This window comes from Macrobrachium nipponense, chromosome 32, assembly GCF_015104395.2.
Source record: "Macrobrachium nipponense isolate FS-2020 chromosome 32, ASM1510439v2, whole genome shotgun sequence".
NCBI classification, from domain to species: Eukaryota; Metazoa; Arthropoda; class Malacostraca; order Decapoda; family Palaemonidae; genus Macrobrachium; species Macrobrachium nipponense.
Window position 1 is genome coordinate 34,859,556 of NC_061094.1, and position 23,780 is coordinate 34,883,335.

The 23,780-nt window shown below is 43.5% G+C and overlaps 1 protein-coding gene across 1 annotated transcript in view; it reads left to right on the top strand.

Annotated features, from left to right (window-relative positions):
- LOC135207340 (E3 ubiquitin-protein ligase listerin-like) overlaps positions 1-23,780 on the top strand; it is a 350,507-nt gene that overhangs the window by 239,927 nt on the left and 86,800 nt on the right. Inside the window, exon 5 of the mRNA XM_064239051.1 lies at positions 6,003-6,683. Within this exon, the coding sequence (XP_064095121.1) occupies positions 6,003-6,683 (681 nt within the window). The remainder of the gene's footprint in view (positions 1-6,002; positions 6,684-23,780) is intronic.

Consider the following 23,780-nt stretch of genomic DNA (forward strand, 5'->3'; position numbering starts at 1 on the left):
CCCGAGTTATGTTCCTCTTTGACACACTATATATTCTTGCTTTCCTTTATAGCAATAATTCCTAGTCTCTCACAGGCTTCACATGACAGAATTGCTGGTCCATTGGTATCACAAGCTTAAAAAAGTAAATTGACAACTGGGGACTTATCCAGACTTGTTGGTATTTCTATAGTTCCATATGTAAGAATGTTTGTATCATTCACGGCTGTAAGTTTAACCAAAGTTGGCTTCAGTAACCCTGTAAAATTTCCATTAGCATTTGGGTACATCTGTCTGAGATGTCTTATAGGTAAGATGTTACCGCTGGATCCAGTATCGGCCTTGACCTTGAGTGTCACTTTCCTTAAAATGTTAGGGGGTTTGATATCTAGTTCAGCCATAATTACTTGTCGTTCCCCTTTTGAATTAGTAATGGCAGCTTCATTTACTTCTGACAAGTCTATAGATTCACAATTCAATGGCATGTCATCAAAATGGATATCCTTATCTTCTTCAGTCACTTGGTTGCTGTAGACTTGGGTTTTTCCACATGTCTCTCTGGTCCTTTCCTTGGACCTGGCCCTTGATATGCTTCATCGGTGAGACAGTGAACGACTTTTTATATTCTGACAGACACCCACAAAGTGATTCATTCTACTGCATTTCCGTCACTTCTTCCCATAGGCAGGGCATCTCCTTGGAGGATGATGAAATGCACAATACCTGCAGCTCTTCTGCTGCACTGGATGGCTTCATTCTCTTTTGACGTGCTTTTCTCAAATGAGGAAGTATTTGAGAGTGTTGCTTGGAAATGTTGTGCTGTCTCAATAGCGTCATTAAGGGTTAAAGCATTCCCCTTAGAGATCATCTGTCTTCGTGCTTCTGACCACTTGATTCCCTTTATCAGTTTGAATGTTATCTGTTCATCCTTAGTACTTACATGAAAACTACAGCTATTGGCCTTTGCCTTTAACCTGCAAACATAATCTTCAACTGATTCTGACTCACCTTGAGACATCGAAGCCTGCTCTAACCTCATCACCCATTTATTGTGTGTGCCTACCAGATGATCGGCAAACTTCCTAAAAATAACATCTGGATCTTTCTTTTGATTATCAGTCAACTGCCAAGAATCTCATAACTGCTTTCCTTGTGACCCAGCAGAAAGCTTTATATAGTGCCATTGGTTTTCAGCTTCAACCTTATTGATAAATAAGTAACTTTCAAGGAAATCCTTCCATTCATTAAAAGCACTGACTTGGTCCACCTGTGACCAATCCAATTTAGGCATTTCCACACTGGTAGTCATAATTGCTTAAGCACACTTATTCAGAAAGACAGAAAAATTTGTTTTTATCTTAGGTACTTTTCCATGAAAACTATTTCAGCAAATTTTCATAATCTCAACTTATATCCTATTCTCCAGAAGAACCTTAGTTCATTGCTCAACAACTCCTCAAACTCTGAGCAGAGATACATAATACAATTGTATAAAAAAAATATCATGACCTTGCTATCATACATACATTAACCCTTAAACGCCGAGCCTCTATTTACAAAAGTGTCTGTCGTATGCCGGCAGCGTTCGGGAGTTTAGCGCCAAAGCAGAAAAAAGTTTTTTCAAAAAATCTCAGCACGCTTAGTTTTCAAGATTAAGAGTTCATTTTTGGCTCCGTTTTTGTCATTCCTGAAGTTTAGTATGCAACCATCAGAAAGGAGAAAAAAAAAATTATCATATATAGATGTTGGAATATATTTCATATAATTGTATACAAATCACACTGTGAACAAAACGGTTAAAGCTAATGTTTTTTTTTTTTTTCGTTGTATTGTACACTAAATTGCGATGATTTAGGTATATAACAAATTGTAAAATGATCAAAGCAACACAGAAAATATTATCACAAAATGATGCATAAATTCTGAACGCTTGGACGTAAAGACAAGTTTTTTCTAAAATTCACCATAAATCTGAATATTGTGCTAGTGACTTCCTGTTTGTTGCAAAATGAAGGTAATTGATTGAATATTACTAGACTGTAAGTGTTTTAGCTTACAATTGCAGTTTTCAATCATTTCGGTTGAGTTAAAGTTGACCAAAGGTCAAATTTTTTCTATTTATCGTAATTTATATGAAAATATTTCAAAACTGATAAAACCTACAACCATGAGTTATTTTTTGTTGTATTCTACATGATATTGCACACATTTTCATGCATAACACTTTTTGTAAGGCCTAATAGAAAATGGTGCGAAAATTATGACAAGGTGGCTAAAGAAATTCTGAGATTTTCAGCAGAGTTACCGCGTGCGGAGTGAAGGAAATTTTTTTTTTTTCAAAAATTCACCATAAATCGAAATATTGTGCTAGAGACTTCCCGTTTGTTGCAAAATGAAGGTAAATGATCGAATATTACTAGAATGTAAGAGTTTTAGCTTACAATTGCATTTTTCGACCATTTCGGTCAAGTCAAAATTTACTGCAGGTTTACATTTTGGCACTTGTTGTGATTTATATGAAAATATTTCAAAACTGATAAAAGTTACAACCATGAGTTATTTTTTTGTATTCTACATGAAATTGTGCACATTTTCATGTATAACACTTTATGTAAGGCCTAATAGAAAACTGTGCGAAAATTACAACAAGGTGACTAAAGAAATTCTGAGATTTTCAGCAGAGTTACCGTGCGCGGAGGGAAGGAAAATTTTTTTTTATCAAAAATTCACCATAAATCGAAATATTGTGCTAGAGACTTCCCGTTTGTTGCAAAATGAAGGTAAATGATTGAATGTTACTATAATGTAAGGGTCTCTATAAGGGTTTCAGCAGAGTCACTCGCAAAAGTTCTACAAAACACGAATGTGTCAAGAAATCGGTCTCCAACTATGTGTCGCTGATCCTTTGTAGTGCGAGAAGAAAGAAATTCGCACATGTGCGGCTGGGTAACGCTTGTAAACAAAACAACAGCGTGATCCGTGAATCCCAGCATCCCTCAAGGCGCATGATTTAAAATCTTTCGCAAGCTAGGCCTATAAATATTTTTCCGCAAATATTTAAAAAAACTTTTTGTAGTCGACGTACCGTATGTCCACTTGGCACCCAACAGACAATTTTAGTTGATGTACAATACGTCCAGTCTGCGTTTAAGGGTTAATATTGACACAATGCGAATTATTTTATTGTAGGCAGCAACACAACTAAGAATAAATCTTCACAGGACAGCAGCAATAAGGGCAATACTAACTTACATTAATTATCTTCAAGATAAAAAGCAGACTGAATAACAGCAGACCTGTAAACAGGTTAGGCTAGTCAATCTATGGTACTGTATATCAGTATCATTCAAGAACCATAAAAAAATATCAATCACGTAGGGTAGGCTAGTTAGGCTATGGCACCTATGGCAGTATCATTCAAAGACCATAAAAAGGGTATCATCACATCTCTTTAATTACTAAACATGGGCATAAATTATCACTCAATAAACACAGTAACTGTTGTTCATTAATTATGAAGGCTACGTTAAAACTTCATCCTGGCCTGGCAGTATCAGCAATGCTTGCACATCGGTAGTCATCGTACGTCAGCTTCTTAACAAACGCCTCGGGTAATCATCATGCATTGGCAACTCAAAATGGCGGTGTGTGGCGGCATCTTTGATGATTCGGCAGTTGCATAGGCTACTCTTAATGTCTGTGATCACTGCACAATATGTTGCAAACTTGAATGATCATACCTGGATCCAAGTTATATCCTCTTGATGACTGCAATCCTTCACATTTATATGTCGAAAGTGTTGATCATCGGAAGGTCGCTACCCGCCAAAACAACTTGGAGATGATGCAGTCGGATTTAATCCATCAATTTTAGCCATTTATCTTCAAAATCTGGTGCCGACTCTTACTATATACATTCTTGAAGCTTGCCTCTGCTGCCACCATGTTATATGGTGGGATGTCTTAATGATACACCCAATAAAATAGCATTATTTTATTGTGTAACACTCTTGCTGAGGTACGCACGAGTCAGTCCGTGATGTAAATGACGATCCTTATGCTCATATATTGTAGCCTGGGGCACTGCATCAGGCAAGACGGGGCACTCCTTCCTGTGCAACTCTCTCTCCTTCACTAACTCGGCTTATTTCAGCGAATTTTCTTCTGTATGTTAGAGAGATGTTTTCCTTGTATTTTCCTCTTTGGCATGATGAAATTCTTGCCGAAACAAAGATAAACAAACGTAAAAGCAAGAGAATGTCAGAGGTGAAACTCGAACATGTACTCTCTTTTTACTAAAACAATGTTAATAAATCATGATTATTATGAATTTCATATTCCTTTTTGGGTATTAATAAACCAAAACAATGTTATTTATCATAAATGAAGATCCTTTTGCTCAAAGATCGTTGCCTGGGACACAGTGTGATGTGTGCGTCAGGCAAGACGGGGGCGTTACTTACTATGCACCCCTCCCTCACTCTCTTCACTAACTACGCTAATATCGGTATATTATGATATTCTGTAATAATATTAGAGCGATTTTACTTCGTCTTTATGTTAGCGAGATGTTTTCCTTGTCTTTTCCTCATTGGCATGATGAAATTCTTGCCAAAACAAAGGTAAACATACATAAAAGCAAGCAAATGTCAGAAGTTAAACTCAAACGTGTACACTACGTGAAGTTTGTGCTCGCACTGAATCATGGTTGGTAGCTGACTTCCCTTCTGTGTTCATGAAATCTCTACAGATGCCATTGCTCACAATTTCTTTGATAATAATTATCAAAATTTACGATAACAGAGAAATATTGGATTTTCTTGTACGGATCAATGCTTTTGGCTTATTGAATTACGTTTACTAATTACCCTGTAACTACAAAAGTAAGAGGAATTTTGACGAAATATTTCTTATATGTATTCTCCATTGCCGTACGAAGCTCCATGAATTTTTTCATGACTGCATTTTTCACCCTATACCCCCATAGATGAGTGTTCCGGCTGGCCCCCTTAAATTATCAGATACTAAACTCCAATATGTATGTTGGAGGAAAGCTAAGAACATGCTACCATAGAATAATCTGGTTAGATGTAAGAGTTCCCTTTACAAAAGAAGAAAGAACATTCACAAAAGTTATTCTTAAGAAAAACATAAGAAGGGGGAAAACAGAGGAGGAGCAGATATGACTTTCTCTCAAAACTAACTTTATGACATTTCAGCAATGACCTATGTAACAGAGAAAAATAAACCCAAACTGGATCAAGCAATCCTTTGGATGTATGTAGTAGGAATATTACAGAAGCAGTCAGGGACAAGAAAATATCACAAAATTGTCAGTTACAGCTATCATGAAAGAGACAACCCAGAAAAAGAACTTAGGAAGGTAGACAGATTCAAGATAGGACTCTATTTAGGGGAATAGAATAGTATCTAAAACCCTTCTTTTCATTTGAAAACAATAGGAAAAGAGTACAGTAGGGAGTTTAAAATAAAAATGGCAATTTTATTAGTAGCGATCAAGGAAAAATATTAATATTCGTGTGCTGGTGTCATTAGGTTTATGTATTCTGGAACAAACATAACTCTTAAGAGGATGAATTCCCGTAGAGTTAATGAATCTATTATTGAGAAATTATTAATGGCTATTGATCTTTCCTGTCAAATAGTCTTGTAGTTAGGGAGACACATGCTTGTATTTTTATTGTATATTTCATTTGATATTAATCAGGTCCCATTGGAGAAAGGGTGGTGGTTTCCACTTCAGTGTTTGCAAGATTTATCCAGTATATTTTTTTGAAAGATTTAATTTGGACCATTCTTATCGTAATTTTAAATTTTAATATGGTAATCTGGTTACATTCTTGTTTGGAATTGTTTACTTAAATATATCTTGTTAATCAATTTTGCAGTGTGAATTCCAAATACATTTTTTGTATTCTTTTATGATCTTAGAAGGATTACAAATTTTCCATTATTTTATAATTAACTTTGGGCTTTATTCTTCTTTTTATTTTTCTTTTCAGATGGTTGGTCTTATTCAGCTGTCATTTACTGAAATACCACAGCTCAGTAGCTCAAATTTGTACAGGGAAGTTGCAGAAATACTTCGCACTTGGGCTTGGAAAGCCCATTCTGATGTTTCTATGAAATCTTTGAATAATTTAACAGAACTGTTTTGGAATATTTTCATACCAGAATGTCAGAGTGTTCTATATCAGTGCTCTGAACCACAAGTAACCAGAATTAAGGATTTCTTTACTGTTCTGAGGACTCCATTATCAAAATACAGTTCCAGGAGGGAAGGTGTTAAATTTGCTGATGAGAAGATGAATATCGCTTTATCAGGAGATGTGGAAAATCAAAAGACTGGCCAGGAAAAAGTGTTTTTAGAAGCAACTAGCCAGCACTTGTCACCTTTAATCTGTTCCTGCCACAATTTTTACCAAACTGAAAACAGCCACGTCATATACAAAGTATTTTCCATCCTGTTGTCATCCTTCCCATCACCAACAGTCTATGCTGCATTGCTTGGTGGTGCCAGCACAGAAAAACTTGTAGAAGTTGAAGAAGTTCTTCAGACCATTGTCATCCCGAAAATGGAAGTGGATAATGGTGACCTAATGCAGTCAACAATGGACATTTTCATGAGTCTTTACTCATTAATGGAACCAGATAAACAAAGACAGATATTGAAGAACTGCAAGGTAAGCTACTGTTCTTCATTTTTTTTTATGAAAATTAAAATTCTCGTGTTGTGTTGTACCACAGGTAACTGAAATTTTTGAGTTGTAAATATGTTGAGTCCGTGTGCTGTAACACTGGAATGAATTTGTTGCTACCCAAGTGTATTGTACATAGCCTTTTATTGTTAAGGCATTGGATTGCGTAACCAACAGTGGCACACTTTTTTAAAATATGAGTGACAACTTCAGTCTTTGTAACATTTGAAAGCTGTAGAATTGTCATGTACAATGAAAACATTTCTTTTAAAATGGTAATTGATAACATAAATGGCCCTGTACTGAAGCCTTTCCCCCACCCCCCCATCCCCTGCTAAACTCTCCCATCTTTTCTTTTATACCCCTTGCCAAAAAGAAAGTGTGTAATATAATTTTCACTTATATAACTTACCCGGTGGTTACATATAGCTGTCGTCTCCTGACGTCACGGCAGAATTTGAAATTCGCGGTAGCGCTAATGGTTTGACAGGTGATCCCTCTACTCCTGCCCTCTACCGGGTACCGGGAACCATTCCAACAATAAATCAGAAGTTTCCTGCCATCGGAACCGGTAACACGGTTCCTCTGCTGGTTGGAATTTGGATTTTATCATCTTGGTTTTCTCCTTTTGGTGATGTACCTTGAGTTTACTGATCTTTTTGCTAGCGCTATAGTTATTTTGGTTTTGATATTGTTGTCCTTTTTAGGAATTATTTTGAATTCTTCACGATGTCTGACACCGGCTCTATTCAGTATAGGGTGTGTAGTAGTGGGTGTAAGACTAGACTTCTTAAAGCTTCACTTGATCCTCATTCTACTTGTGTTAGTTGTAGGGGACGTGAATGTTCTTTTGAGAATACGTGTGAAGAATGTAAGTCTAACATCTCAGGAGTGGAAGGCACTGGGAAAGTATATGAGAAAGTTAGAAAAAGATAGAATCAGAAAGGCTTCACAGAGATCTTCTTCTAAGTCAGTGAGTAGCCAGGATATTCCTCTGAATTCTGTTAATCCTGTTCCTATTAACCCCGTAGTGGTTTCTCCTGCCCTCGACTCTGTATCTCCCGATCCCGATCCCGTGTCAGTATTACGAGCCGATATGGACTCGAAATTTGTCTCTTTACTCACCACTATGCAGAAAATGGGTGAGACAGTGCAAGAAGTGGTAGTTAAGTGTGATAAATTACTTAGTGCAAGTGTAGTGGAGGAGGTGGTTGTTTGGCCCGTTCGTTCTCCTAGGTCTAGGCCCCTGTCAAACTCCCCAGATCCTGAGAGGAGGCATGCCGAAAACCGAAGGGAGGCGAGCGGGATCTGCTCCCGAGCAGCCGCCCCCTCAAGCAATCCTGTAGCCGTATCCCAGGATGCTGTCGCTCACCATTGGAAAGGTGTTGCGAGGAAGTGTTTTTCGTCAAGCGACTCTAGTTCAGATGTTTCCTCTTATAGAGGTTGGCGTAATAAGACTTCTAGACCGCTAAAAAAGGTCTCGCGATGTTTCGCCTGCTGCGGTTCCCAAGAAGGTGGCGGCTGCCGAACCTTCTTGTAGTTTTTGGGAGGAGCTTGAAGCCTTTTCTCTGGCGGTTTCGATTTATCGCCCTTCTCTCATAGAAGTGGAGAAGCCGAACATGCACACTCCTTCGGAGCCTTCTCCAGAGCCTCCTCAAGCGATAACTCCTGCGGCTCCAGACGTGTTTGTGGATCATCCTTCTACTCCTCCCGCGCCTTCTACGTCGGTGGATCCTCAACCTTCAGTGTTTGAACAGATGAATGCCAAGTTAGGCAGTATTTTGGAGCTTTTTGGCAAGTCTCTTTCTTCCCCGAATGCGCTCCCGACCGCCTTACATCTTCCGCAGACTACTGTGCAGTCCTCTTCGCAGGCTCCTTTTCAGTCGACTCTTCAGGCTCAGACTCTCCATGTGACTCCTCTTCAGACGCCGCTTCAGGCGCCTGGTCGGACTCCTTTCCTGACTCCGTCTATGGCGCCACGTCAAGCTCTCGCTCGAGCGCCACCTCAGCCGCCAGCTCAGCCGCCAGCGCGGCCGCCAGCTCAGCCGCCAACGCAGCCGCCAGCTCAACCGCCCGGATTCGTCTCAGTACAGGCTCAGACGTCTTCTCCTGCTTTCTCGCACCCTCCTCGGGCGCATCAGGGTGTGACTTCGCCGAACAGGATTCCTCTTCCGATGGAATGTTTGCCAGTTTCATCGAAGGAAGCTTCGGATTTGGAGGAAGAAGGAGAAGTACTTACAGAAAAAGACAAGCATTTGTCGGGGTATAAGCTCCTTTTACGATCCTTCGTTGACAACTTTGGAGATTCTTTTGCGCCTTTCGTTCTAGTTTCTCCTAGTTCGCAGTGGAAAAAGGACAGTAAGCCTGACTCCTCGTCCTCGTTCACGCGTCTCGTCCTCTCGATTTCGGCTAAGAAAGCTATCAAGAAAGTTAACGCTTGGCTTTTGGAGAAGAGGGAACAGGGGAAAAATGTTTTTTGTCTTCCCCCTTCGAGACTTTCGTCAAGGAGCCGTGTCTGGTATGACACTGGAGAAGTTTTTTCCCTGGGTGTGACTGCCTCCGCTCAGGGAGACTTTTCTAGTCTCGTGGACTCTTCCCGTAGAGCAGCCCTTAATACTGCTAAGATTTTCTTTTCAGCAAATGAACTGGAGCATCTTTGCAAGAGTGTTTTCCGTGTTTTTGAAGTTGTTAGCTTCCTGGATTGGGCCATTGCTTCGCTGGCCAGGAAAGTCAAGTCATTTGGACTTTCGGAGGAGCAGTTGAAGGATTTTGCCTCGGTACTGGATTGTATCGATAAAGGCATCTGTGATGGAGCTTCGGAGCTCGCTGCCATTTTCGCCTCTGGAGCGTTGAAGAAGAGACAGATTTGGTGCTCCTTCTTGTTGAAAGGGGTCTCATCGAACCAGAAGTCTGCCTTGCTCTTCTCTCCTTTGGACAAGAAACACCTTTTTCTGCAAGAGATTGTGAGCGAGATCGCTCAATCTTTAACACAAAAAGCGACCCAGGATCTTTTATCACAGTCAGTGAAGAAGCCCAGGAAGATAGCTCCGGTTCTTTCTGCTTCTCGGAGTGCTCCCTTCACGGAAGCTCCTAAACCATTTCAAGGGAGAGCTCCCGTTCGATCTTTCTCCAGGTTTATTTAGGAGTGAGACTGAATTAAGTTCTTTTTCAGGCTTTTCCGTCTCTCCAAAGGATCGACTCTTGCCTGAACAAGATAGACGAATTTCTCGTCAGACAAACTTGCTCGGCGAGTCAGTGGATGAGCCTTTTAGGAACCTTGGCCTCAATAGAGCAATTTATAAGTCTGGGCAGGCTCAACATGAGACCACTTCAATTTTACTTGAAGCAGAAGTGACAAAGGAAGAAGTTCCCAGACTCCTTCGTGTTCCCCATCTGGGAAGGAATCAAACAGGACCTCCTTTGGTGGAAATCAGAAGGAAGGCTAGAGGAAGGCTTGTCTCTAAGCCAGTTGAGCCCCAACCTTACGCTTTTGTCAGACGCATCGGACAAAGGGTGGGGAGCTACTCTGGGGAGAAAAGGAAGTGCGGGATTGGCAGATTCATCAGAGGAAGCTGGCACATAAATCTAAAAGAGTTGAAGGCGATTCATTTGGCTCTAATGCACTTCAAGACAGAGGTAAGAGGGGAAAGTAGTGCTGGTTCAAGCAGACAACACCACGGCTCTCTCTTACATAAAAAAACGGAGGGACACACTCGTTCTCTCTGTGCGAGGCGGCGAGAGACCTACTCATTTGGGCGAAAGAGAACAAGGTTGTCTTGAGCACAAGATTTATTCAAGGCTCGAAGAATGTAAAGGCGGACATTCTCAGCAGGAGAGGACAAGTCCTCTCCACAGAGTGGACGTTACATCCTCAAATATGCAAGAAGCTTTGGGGGATTTGGGGATGTCCTCAGTTGGATCTCTTCGCCACAAACAAGACAGCTCGTCTACAACTGTATTGCTCCCCAGTTCCAGACGAGGAGGCGTTTACAGTGGATGCCATGCTTCTGGACTGGTAAAATCTGGATCTGTATGCCTTTCCGCCTTTCAAAATGCTAAGATTAGTTCTGGCAAAGTTCAGAGGTCATCAGAACGTCAGGATGACTCTGATAGCCCCCTTTTGGCCGGCCAGGGAATGGTTTCCGGACCTACTACTGCTGTTGACGGACTTTTCGAGAGAGTTACCGTTAAGGAAGGATCTACTCAGACAGCCCCACTTTCTGAGGTTCCATCACAACTTGTCCGCTCTTCGACTAGTCGCCTTCAGACTGTCGAGCATCTCCTCAGAAAGAGAGGATTTTCAAAGAGAGCTTCAAGGGCTATTGCTAGACCCAGAAGAGAATCCTCTGATCGAGTGTACCAAGCTAAGTGGGTCCAATTCAGAGCTTGGTGCAAAGAAGAAGGAATTTCGTCTTCTAAGACCTCTATAGCTCAGTTAGCTAACTTCCTTTTTTTTTCTTCGTGAGAATAAGCTTTCTACCCAGACGATTAGGGGTTATAGAGCTATGTTGTCTTCTGTGTTCAGACATCGAGGATTAGACATTTCTAATAATCAAGACCTCTCAGACCTGATTCGTTCCTTTGATACGACCAAGACAAAGGAGTCAAGAACAGTAGCTTGGAACCTGGATGTAGTTCTTAAATGGCTGATGTCAGATAGATTCGAACCGATCTCCTCTAGTTCTTTAGAGATCTGACTAGGAAGACACTTTTTCTTTGTGCTTTAGCATCAGCTAGAAGAATCAGTGAGCTGCATGCTATTGATAAGAGAGTTGGATTTGCTAAGGGCAATGCCATTTGCTCATCAATGCTGGGTTTTTTGGCTAAGAATGAAAATCCCTCACGTCCTTGGCCGCGTTCTTTCTCTATAAAGAACATTTCGGAGTTAGTGGGGCCTAATGAGCCTGATGTCTTCTCTGTCCAGTGAGAGCACTTAGACATTATGTGCAAAGGACCAAAGATATAAGAGGTAAGAGTGATAACCTGTGGTGTTCAGTGAAAGATCCTTCTCGTCCTCTTTCTAAAAATGCGCTCTCCTTCTTTTTAAGGAATTTGATTTCTGAGGCACACAGACAATGTCAAGACTCAGATATCAAAGTGTTTAAAGTCAAAGCTCATGAAATTAGAGCAGTGTCTACGTCTATGGCCTTTAGACGTAATCTGTCTTTGAAAGACATTATTAAATCTACATATTGGAGAAGCAATTCTGTCTTCGCATGTCATTATCTGACAGATTTGCAAACCACATATGAAAATTGCAGTACATTGGGGCCATTCATTGTGACTGACACGGTATTGGGTGAGGGAGAGAAGGATGTATCCCATCCTCACTAACTTTTCTCCTTGATTATGTTTTTTGTATTTTTAAGGTTGTCTGAAGATACAGGGAGTTTTTATTGTAGTGTCTTACCGAACAATTATAGAGCCGTGATTTCCACGAGCGGCAGGATACTAAATTCAAATTTAGCGCGTCGGCGTCGCCAACACTGGTGGTGATGACGTCATCTCCCTCCACTCGCGGGAGAACCAGGTACAACTGCCCAGGTGAATCAAAATTCTTTTCCTGCCGGCGTCCGGTGAACATCGGTGGTCGGTGCGGTTGGATGACTTTCCTTCGCTTTTTTTTTTTGTTTTTTTCTTGTTGGATTTGATCTTCGGAATTGGGTGAAGTACTCTTTTTTGGCGTTGTTGTTATTTTGCTTTTTATTTAGGCGTTGCCATGTCGGATTCTAGTCCGTCGGGAGTTAGGTTTTGCATCTCAGGATGTAAAACTAGATTATCCAAGTTAGAGTATGATTCTCACACTAAATGTGTTAAGTGTAGGGGACAGGTTTGTTCAGCAGATCGAACATGTAACGAGTGTAGTGATTGGACTGATTCTCAATGGAAGTTTTTTAGTTCATACTCGGAGAAATTAGCTAAAGACAGAATTAGAAAAGCAGCGCTTAGGGAAAGTAGACTTAGCTCTGCTTCGTCTTGCGATGCATCTGTTCCTTCTGTTTCTCCTCAAATTGTTATGTCTCCTTTAACTACACCTCCTATTCCTCCTACTAATCCCACTTCTCCGGCTTCCCGTGTAGTTTCTTCCGACACCATTGCCAGTCTGGAATCGAGGTTAGATCAGAAATTTTCGGTACTAGCGAATACGGTTTTGCAACTTGGTAATTCAGTTAAGACGTTTTTGGAGAAAGCGGCTTCAGGTAAGAGTGTAGTTGAGGGTGCGTCTGTCTGTCCTGACATGTCTCCTAGACAAAGGTCACTGTCCAGCTCCCCGCACCGGGGAGGAAGCATACCGGAAGTCCAAGGGAGTCGATCGGGGATTTGCCCACAGACAGGCGCTCTCTTGTTGAGCCTGTTGCGCCTCAACAGGGCTCGGTTAAGCGTTGGAAAGGTGTTGCGGTCAGACGCCTTTCGAATGATTCAAGCGATTCGTCTCCGGTCGCGCGGCGCTCTTGGCGAGATTCGCCCGTTTCGCATCCCTTAAAGAGGCGTTCAGGCGCCGATTCTTCGCCTCCTCCAGTCAAGCGGTATAAGGAGCCTGCCGAGAGTAGGGTTGCGCCGCGGCCGTTAGCGGCTCATTCGTCGCCTCAATCTGTGCCTTTTTCGGCTCCATCTACTAGTAGAGATTGTGGTTTTAGCGCTGTAGCTAGCAGTTCTAAGGGTGTTTCTTTAGGCGCTTTTTCGTCTGTTACGCCTGATGCGCCTGTTTCGCCTCGAATTTCGGCGGCTCCGAGCGAGGCGCAAGTAGTTTTTTTTCCGCCTCCTGCTGAACATTTTAGGCTCTTCCAAGCCTACGTTAACTGTTTTTGATTCGTCTCTGGCGCCTTTGCGCAAGCAGTTAGAGATGTTAACCAACTGGATGAATGAGTCCAAGGGTGGTTCGAAACCTTTCAGATCGGTTGTATTTCCGTCTACTTCTTCGGCGGTATCGGAGAATGAAGAAGAAGTAGAGGAGGAGGATTCACACCACCTCTCGTGTTATTCACGTCTCCTTAGTTTTCTTCTGGTATCTTATCCAAGATTATTTTGGGGAGAAAGAAAGCTGCTTCCGCGCTCCCCAACTTCGACTTTTTTGATGAGGAGGAAAAACTTCAGACCCTCTCCTCCCAAAACTTGTTCTATCTAAAGCGGTTAGACATTCGTTGAAAGAGACTGAGAAATGGATGTCTATGAAAAGAGACTTAGGGAAGGCTCTTTTTGCTTACCCTCCCTCTAAGTTGCCTTCGTAAGAGGTATAGTTTATGTAACTGGGGAAGCTCCTTCTCTGGGAGTTTTCTGCCTCCTCCCAGGGAGACTTCTCCAGTTTAATCGACTCCTCTAGAAGATCTGCTTTCGCCGCAGCGAAAGTTTTCTTTACAGCGCCGGAGTTGGACCACGTTGTAAAGAATCAATTTAAACTTTTGGAAGTCTTTAGCTTCCTTGATTGGACTATTGGCGCTTTAGCGGCCAAGATCGAAGACTGTCCTTCTCTTTTCTCAGGGAGTTAGCGGAGGAGATTGGATTGGTGTTCTGTCCTGTGCGGACAAATCCATTAGGGATGGATGTGATGAGTTAGCTTTCGCTCTCGCCTGTACCCTTAAGAAAAGGCAACTTTGGTGCTCCTTTGCCTCTAGGGTTACTTCCCAACAGAAGTCTGCTCTTTTGCTCCTTTTGTAGCCTCTTTCCAGGACGATGGTAGTGTTTCAATTTCTCTGCGCTAGATAAGAAATCTACTTCGGATTTTACTGGCAGTCTTAAGAGCCTAAAGCTCCTGGTGGAGACTGTTCCTTGGTTTCCTCCTGGCCAATGCTTTTTCGAGGGGACCCAAGCGCTTCTTTGGCCGAAGTCGAATTTGCGACCTCAGTCTAAGGCCGGCCAAGGTTAACAAACCTTCCAAATGAAAGCTCGGTTCTTCATGCACCAGTGGGAGCCAGGCTGGCTCTGTTTTGGGAGGAATGGAAAACAGAGGAGCAGAAGCCTGGGTAGTGCAAGTACTCAAGTTCGGCTATCGTATTCCTCTCGTTTCACTCCCTCGCTCTCACTGTGCCAATTCCATTCCAGGCATACTCTCCGGGCTCAGACAAATTTCTGGCGCTAGCCGCAGAAGTGGAAGCGCTTGTTCTCAAAGAAGCGATAGAAACAGATAGAAGGGGATTTTCCTCCAGGCTTTTACAATCGCCTTTTGTAGTTCCCAAGTCATCAGGGGCTGGAGGCCGGTTTTGGATGTGAGCGCCCTGAACTTGCATGTCCAGAAAAACAAAATTTCATATGGAGACCACTCGGTTCGGTTTCTGGAGTCCATCAGACAGAGGGATTGGATGGTCTCTCTGGACATGCAAGACGCTTATTTTCACATTCCGATACATCCGCGAATCTCGGAAGTACCTGAGGTTTCATGTTCGAAGGCAAGGTGTTTCAGTTTCGGGCGCTTTGCTTCGGACTAGCGACCGCTCCTCAAGTTTTCACCAGGGTTCTATCCCCGATAGGAAGCTGGCTGCACATATTAGGAGTAAGAACTCTCTCTCTATCTGGACGATTGGCTTCTCCGGTCGGAATCAGAGAGTCGGTGCATGAAGGACCTTGGAACAACTCTGGATCTTGCCAGAAAGTTAGGAATTCTGGTCAACAAACAGAAGTCCCAGTGGTTCCATCTCAGAGCATCCTTTATTTGGGGATGATCTGAATGCTCAAGTTTTTCGGGCTTTTCTGTCCCCGAAGAGGGTTCAAGGCTGTCTGGAGACAGTTCAGCAGTTTCTTGGACAAAAAGGTAAGTCACAAAAAGGTCTGCCAATCAGGGATGAGGAGGCTCATGGGGCAAATTGACGTCGGGTGGAAGAAATTTGGTGTAAGTTGGGAAGACTGCCCATTGGAGACCTCTGCAGTTTTTCCTGAGAGCCTCTTGGTGCAGGAAGACACAACCAGACTCGATTACCTTTCCTGTCACAGATCAAATAAAAGAGGACCTAAGGTGGTGGCTCTCTCGAGCAAGGTTGGAAGAAGGGTTAGATTTACGACCCATCCTCCCCCGAAACCTACAGTTCTTTCCGATGCACTCGGACACAGGTTGGGGAGCCCTACTGGGAAATCAACGGACTTCAGGAGCTTGGTCGGAGAAGGAGAAGAAGTTCCACATAAATGTAAAGGAACTGTTAGCAATTTTCTTGGGGCTCAGACAGTTTCGGAGCTTAGTAGAAGGTCGAGTAGTGGCAGTGCATTCCGACAACTCCACGGCTCTCTCGTACGTGCGGAAATGGGGGGACTCAGTCTTTCTCTCTGTACGAAGTAGCCAAGGATCTCCTCCTGTGGTCAAACGAAGCGAAGGTTCAGTATAGTCCCGAGATTTGTTTCCGGGAAAGAAAGATGAAACGTCCTGGCGGACGAGTTAAAGTCGTCAACAGCAAGTGTTACCTCTGGAGTGGACTTTGGACAACAAGATTTGTCAGAAACTTTGGCGCCTTTGGGGACGACCGTCAATAGACCTGTTCGCGACATCAAGGAACAACCGTCTTCCTCTCTTTTGTTCTCCAGTCCCAGATCCTCTAGCTTGGTCGGTTGGACGCAATGCTGTTGGATTGGTCGGGTCTGGAAGCTTATGCATTCCTCCGTTCGGTCTAATAAGAGAGGTGCTGAACAAGCTCATGTCGCACAGCAATGTAACACTAACGTTAATCGCTCCCTTTTGGCCCAGGAAAGAGTGGTTCCCGGACCTTCTCCAGTTGTTAGTAGACTTCCCCAGACTTCTTCCTCCAGAGAAGTGGCTTCTCAAACAACCTCACTTCAAGAGGTTCCACCAAAACTTGTCCGCTCTAGCTCTGACAGGGTTCAGACTGTCCGGAAATCTTGTCAGAGCGAAAGGATTTTCAAGAAGAGCTGCAGAAGCTATCGCTCGTTGTAGGAGAGAGTCTTCTAACAAACTCTATCAAGGGAAGTGGAGAATCTTCAGAGAGTGGTGTAGAAGTGCTAAAGTCTCTACTTCTGCGACCTCTTTAACAGAAATAGCAGATTTTCTTCTATTTCTTAGGAACTCTAAGAAACTGGCTCCTTCGACGATCAGAGGATATAGAGCCATGCTCTCTTCGGTTTTTCGACATCGAGGTTTGGATATTTCCTCCAATTCAGATCTGTCGGACCTCATTAGGTCTTTCGAAACCACTAAGCTCCCGCAAGATACAGTGGCTTGGAACTTAGATGTGGTACTTAAGTTCCTCATGGGGCCACCGTTTGAGCCTTTGAAGTCGGCTTCACTCAGGAACTTGACTAAGAAGGCACTCTTTCTTATTGCACTAGCTTCTGCTAAGCGTGTCAGCGAATTGCACGCTATAGACAAATGAGTCGGTTTTTCTCTCAAGGCAATGCTGTATTTTCGGTATCTTTGACCTTTCTAGCCAAAAATGAGAATCCTTCTAATCCTTGGCCGAGGAGTTTTGTGGTAAGGAACTTATCTGATTTGGTTGGACATGAGGAGGAAGAAAGGCTCTTATGTCCAGTCAGGGCTATTAAGCAGTATCGTTTGCCACTAAGGGTATTAGAGGACAATCTTCTAAGCTCTGGACCTCGGTTTCAAAATCCTCTCGTCCTCTTTCTAAGAATGCTATATCGTTCTTTATTAGAGAGCTTATCAGGGAAGCTCACTCGCAGTCCGAGAACGACAATCTTTCCGTTCTGAGAGTTAAAGCTCACGTGGTTAGAGCAGTGGCAACTTCTTTAGCATTCAGAAAGAATTTATCTTTAGCTTCGATTCTTCAGAGCACGTTCTGGAGATCGAATTCGGTTTTTGCGAGTCATTATCTCAAAGAGATAGAAACGGTTTTTGAGAATTGTAAAACGTTAGGTCCGGTGGCGGTTTCTGGCATGGTGTTGGGAGAAACGGCACAGGGGTCGTCACCTTATGCTAACTTTTCACCTTGAATAGGTTGTCGAGTTCAAGGGAAGCTGGGGGTGGTACTGAGTACCTGATACTCACCAGTCTGTTAGGTCAGATTTTACAATGGTTGGGTATATATGTTTTTAAATCTGGTGTTGGTGACAAATGTTTTGTATGATTGAATTTCTGGTCTTAGCCCAGGGCAAGGGCAATCTTTGTTGTTACTATCCTCCGTCAGTCAGCCTTGACTCGCTTGAACTACGGAAGGATTCCACTCCTGTAGAGGCTAACTTTGGTCAAATTCCAATTCCTCTACAATAGTAAGAAGAGCACCGACCAGAGGCAGTGTCAGTCTGCTGTAGCTCTCTTACAAGGTAATGTACAACAGACACCTTGAGTGTTTACTGGTATTGCAATAAATGTAACCATTTAAAAATACTAGTGGTCCACTGAATCCCACCTTCCCATAAATGTGTAATCAGCTCTATAATTGTTCGGTAAGACACTACAATAAAAAAGGGATTTTGACGTAAGGAAAAATCTATTTCTGGGCGATTGGCTCGTGTCGCCAGCGAAATATCCTTTAATCTATTATTTCTAGGGTAAATGTACTAACACATACCAGAGAATAAATAAAATAAAGAAAAAGGTCAGTATGACTGACTCGCTCACCCTCTAGGTGGAGGGTGTCGGTATGAACACTAGCGAGTGAGACCACTACCACACGTGCCAAATGCCAATAGAAATCTCCCACTACAAAACCCTCCAAGAGGGGAGCCCGTCCCACAGAGGGGGGAGCAGCTCGTACTACTACTACACCATCCATGCTTGCGACTGCTGCGCCTCTAGTGGCCATCCTGAAGTTAGCAGACAATCTTGAGCGAAGGGATGGGTAGGGGGGGTATTTCGCTGGCGACACGAGCCAATCGCCCAGAAATAGATTTTTCCTTACGTCAAAATCCTTTTTCTGGGCTCAGCTCGTGTCGCTTGCGCGAAATCGTACCAGAGAAACAGCACAAGATTGTAAACAAAGTAAATAAAATATAATAAAACAAAATAGGTCTCAAATAAAAGATACAAAATAAAAGAATGAATATAATTGCTAAAAAGATACAAGTACACAGTAAAACAAAATCAGAATTATGCTTACTTACCCTTAAAATCTAATTATGTTAATAATATAAGGTAATTTACATATACAAATAGGTACAAATGATTACTACAAAAAACAATAAATTCTGTGTAACAACATGTATCAAAAATAGAAATAGCAATTAGTATAAATTTACATAAATATTTGATCAATGATAAAATAAAATATCTTAGGAATGTATATGACTTAATATACAAAAACCCTAACCATTGCATTATGATGTATCCCCTAGCATAAAAATAAGGGGATAACATCTATGAGATCAGTATGGTAATCAGATGTGAGTGTCCCTAACCAGACAAAAGGGGCACTATACAATCATAAATAGCAGCTAAGACACAAGGTAAATGTTAATGAACAAGGCAGGAATAGACGAACTGTTGGGTGAGGCAGGTAGAAAGGAGGACTGAATCTTCTACTATAATCTAGCTAGAGTCAGGGGGAAACTATGTTACCCGCTGCTACTGCTGGGAATTTCAGAGCTTCCAAGGACTTAAGGTAGTGACGTTTGAACACTGTCGGCGATTTCCATCCGGTATACTTCTTTAAATCAGCAAAATTCATATGTTGGAAGTAATTAATTGAGGTGGCTACTGCCCTGACATCAAGTGCTTTTGGAAAGGAGTCAGGATTGGCTTGTTTGATAAAGTACAGGATTTGTTGCCTGATGCCTTTAGTGGATAAAGTACCACCTTTTTCCCTCCTAAAGAGGGGCCCCGATGAGGAAGAGGAGGTCCTGGATAGAAAGGCTCGTAAGGTTGAAACCGGACAAAGGGAAAACATCTCTTGTGGAAGGGGTAGTACCTTCCAAGGTTCCCACCTCAACAAAGGATCTTCATTCTTTGCTAAAAAGCTACGTTCCGGAGAAAGTAGCACTTCCCCCGTGGGAAGGAATTGGAATATAGATCGGATCTCTGGATAAAGCCGACAGTTCTGAAATTCTTGCTCCTGAAGCTAGGCTTAATAAAAACAGAGTTTTTCTTAGGAGCATCATAAACGAGCATGTGTCATTATCGGTTTTTCGGAAGCCAGTTTTAGAACATCGTTTAAGAACCATGAAAACTGACGTAGGCCTGACAGAGGGCCTAAGTCTAGCACATGCTTTAGGAATAGACGAGAAATAGGTATCTGTTCAAGTCTATGTTAAATCCAAACCAAATTGAAATATCTTTTCAATGCTGACTTGTTTGTCGTAATCGTGCTAGCTGCTAAACCCTTTTCAAATAAAGATCTGAAAAAGGATATAGCAGAATTAACTGTCATGATTCTGATATCTGATCTCTCAGGAAGATTGCTAACTTTTTGATGGCAGCATCATACTGCCTCAAAGTTGAATCCCTTTTATCGGATTCCAGGAAAAGAATATTCTGAGGGTCAATATTCGCATCTCTTTTTGCCGCAAACTTCATGAAATCCATAAAGTTAGGGTTTTGAGAATCCCTGAGGAAGCGAACACAGTCTTTCTTTGTTTGTACTGACTGGGAGAGCTTGGGACTTGGGGATCCGAAGGGGACGAAGACCCAGTTCCAGGATCAGGGGGTACCAATTGCTCTTCGGCCAGTCTGGGGCTACTAGAAGCCACTTGACCCCTGAATGTCCTGAGTTTGTCTAAGACCTTCATAAAGGAGATTCACTGGAGGGAATACGTAAATCTTCTCCCAGTTGTTCCAGTCCAGAGCCAGGGCGTCCGTGGCGTAAGCCAGAGGGTCCAGGTTGGGGGGCTACATAACACGGTAGTTTGTGGTTCGCTTGTGATGCGAAGAGATCCACCTGTAGCCCTGGGACTCTTTGAAGGATCCATTGGAACGAACTCTCGTCTAGAGACCATTCCGACTCTAGGGGTACTGATCGGGATAGGGCGTCTGCTATGACGTTTCTTACTCCAGCTATGTGGGTGGAGGAAAGATGCCAACTGAACTTGTCTGCCAGGGAGAAGTGGCTATCATGACGTGATTTAGATGACGTGACTTGGAGCCTCCTCTGTTTGCCAATGCAATGACTACCACTGCGCTGTCCAAGACTAGCTTTATGTGGGAGTAACCTTGGTGGGCGTAATCTTTTCAGAGTCAAGAAGACTGCCATTGCCTCCAGTACGTTTATATGGAACTGACGGAACTGGGGTGACCAAATTCCTTGCACCTTTTTGACCTGGGAGTACCCTCCCCAGCCGCTTAAGGACGCGTCTGTGTGGATGGTAATCCCTGGTGGAGGGAACTGAAGAGGGACTGACACTGACAGATTCTTGACTTTTTGCCCACGGCCGAACCGGTTCTTTAGAATCAGAGGTACTGAGGATAGCTTGTCCCTGGACCTGACATTTGCTCGAGATCGCCAGATCCTGGTTAGATCTTTCAGTTTGGCTTTCATTAAGATGTTCGTTACTGAAGCAAACTGGAGAGAGCCGAGGATCCTTTCCTGAGCTCTCCTCGATGCTAGTTTGTGACTTAGAAATTGCTTGACTGACTTCGCTATTTCTTTCCTTTTGGTGGATGGAATCGACAGAGTGTGTGAGGATAGATTCCATTGAATGCCTAGCCACTGAAAGTTTGACTCTGGGGTGAGTCTGGACTTGGATCTGTTTATCTTGAATCCTAGATATTCTAGGAAATTGGATCACTTTCAGTGTGGCCTTGTTGCATTCTTCGACTGATGGGGCCCAGATCAACCAATCGTCGAGATACGCTACTACCATAATCCCTTGAGCTCTGAGCTGTTGCACTACTACTTCCGCTAGCTTCGTGAACACCCTGGGTGCCAACGTTGAGCCGCGAACGGGACTACCTTGAAGGAGAACGTCTGGTCTCCTATCTTGAATCCCAGATACGGACGTAAGTGTCTTGAATAGGGATATGATAGTAGGCGTCTGTAAGATCGATAGAGGTGGTGACTGGCCCCACGGGGAGTAAGGTCCGCACCTGTGAGATCGTGAGCATCTTGAACTTGTCGCAGCGGAGGGCTAAGTTTAAGCGGGACAAGTCTAAGATTACCCTTCTTTTGTTTGAGCCTTTCTTTGGGACGCTGAACAAGCGACCTTGAAATTTTAATCTCTTGACTTTGACATAGCTCCTTTCTGAAGGAGGTCCTCTGCGTACTCTGTCAATTCGTTGGAAGGAAGTTGACGGAAAGGTCTGGCAGGAGGTGGGTTCGTCAACCAGCTCCAACCCAGCCCTTTTGACACTATGCTCTGAGCCCACTGGCTGAAGTTCCACCGGTGGCGAAAGTGAAACAGCCTCCCTCCTACCTGAAGTTCCTCATTGGTTCTGGTAACCCCCTCGACCTCCTCTGAAGTGCTTTCCCCTATTGAAGGGGCCTCCCGATCCTCTCCCACGAAAGGACCGCTTACCTCTGCCTCCCTTGTTCGAGCGTCATACTTCTGAGAAGCTTGACTCTCGAAGGCTGGATTGTAAGCTGGAGAGATGGCGTATGAGGTGGAGGGTTGAGGCTGAGGGGATATCACATAAATAGGCTGTGATTGACCTTTAGACGTGGAGGGCTGAGCTGTCTGCACTAACGGCACTGTAGGAACTTGTTGAGGGAAGCGCGCTGCTTCTTTTGGTAAGGTTGGAAACGTCTAGGCTTCCTTTGTCCCTTACCTTTTGGTGTCAAGTCTTGCCTTCTCCTAGCCGTAAGACCCCAACGGTCCTTAAGGCTTTGGTTCAACCTCGTAGCCTCTGCTTGTACTTGTCCTTTACCATAGCCTCTGGGAAGAGATCTGCGCCCCAGATGTTAGAAGAAAGTAACCTATTCGGTTCATGCCGAATGGTTGCCTCTAGCAATACATGCTTTCTGCAATTTGTTCTAGCAGTGGCAAACTCGAACATGTCTGACTGCACCGTTTGAGTCAGGGCTTTGGTCATAAGCTTAAAAATTGGTTCTGAACCATAAGCCATGGTTGCTACCTCAGACATAGCCATCAGGTTGATTGACCTGGCTAGTCGTGTTTTCGAGTCAAACTCCGCTTGAATAAGACTATCCGGGAGCCTGGGCAGCTTTTCACCAACTGCTCCATAGCACAGTCAGGTTGAGTTTTGCAGCTGTGAAAAGTGTTAGGCAAGTCCTCCCATAATTCTCCAATTGACGGAGCAACGAGAAGTGGGTCTGCTTCTTTCAGCTGAGGCATGGGTTTCCCCTTTCTGAGCTGCTGAGATGGTCGACCTCGCTATCTTGGTAAGGAAGGGAGCGGGTACCTTCGTCCATCGTGAAAATGGTAAAGGGACTTTTGAATGGTTGGATCTTGGTATTCGAACAGTCCATGTCGTCTAGACTCTAAAGCCATTCTCGTTGGGCCTGGTCCCGAGAATAGAGGACTGTCTCCTTTGGTACCCTGTCATCTCTAACCATAGCCGAAGGCGTGAGCCTAGCGTAGCCTATGAAGGGAGGCTGTAGGCCTTCGGGTAGAACTCGAAGTCCTCTATTCTTCGAGTTCCAAACTCCGGTATGGAGATGAGACCATCTTGGAAGGGAGCATATGACGCTACTCTCCAAGGATTGTTCATAGGACGAAACGCGGGCAGCGAGTCATACGGGGGAAGCTGAGATCCACTAGTGTTAGAGGTTGAGGGAGAGGCAAGAGGGGCTTCTCTTAGGCCGGCTATAATAGTATCCTGAGAAGTTATCCTATCCGACAGGCGAGATATCATATGTTCCATACTCTCTTAAGGGAGCTACCAAGTCGCCCACCTGTTGCTTTTTCAACAGGCCAGCATTGGTGTCCAGAGCCGGAGCTGCTGCGGAGGTGGAGGGGAGACTCTGAATAGGCACCAAAGGTAGTGGAACTGGTGATACTGCCGGGGTGCGGGATTTCTCCTTAGGCTTACTCTTTGAGGACTTTGAGCCGGAGCTAGACCCTTTAGACCTGTCTGGCCGGGTGGATTACGAGCCGGAGACTTACGCGAAGAAGAAGACGAGGACGTCTTCTTCGAGGACGATGACGTCTTAGTCAAGGTCATATGCTTAGACTTGATCTTAGGCCTAACCGAAGCCTCTGGAGGAGTATATAACTCATCAACCGGTAAAGCCTGGGAGGATGGTGAAGTTGCAGGGGTAGAAGAAACAGTCACTCCCAAGGGGGACCCTTGGGTACCTG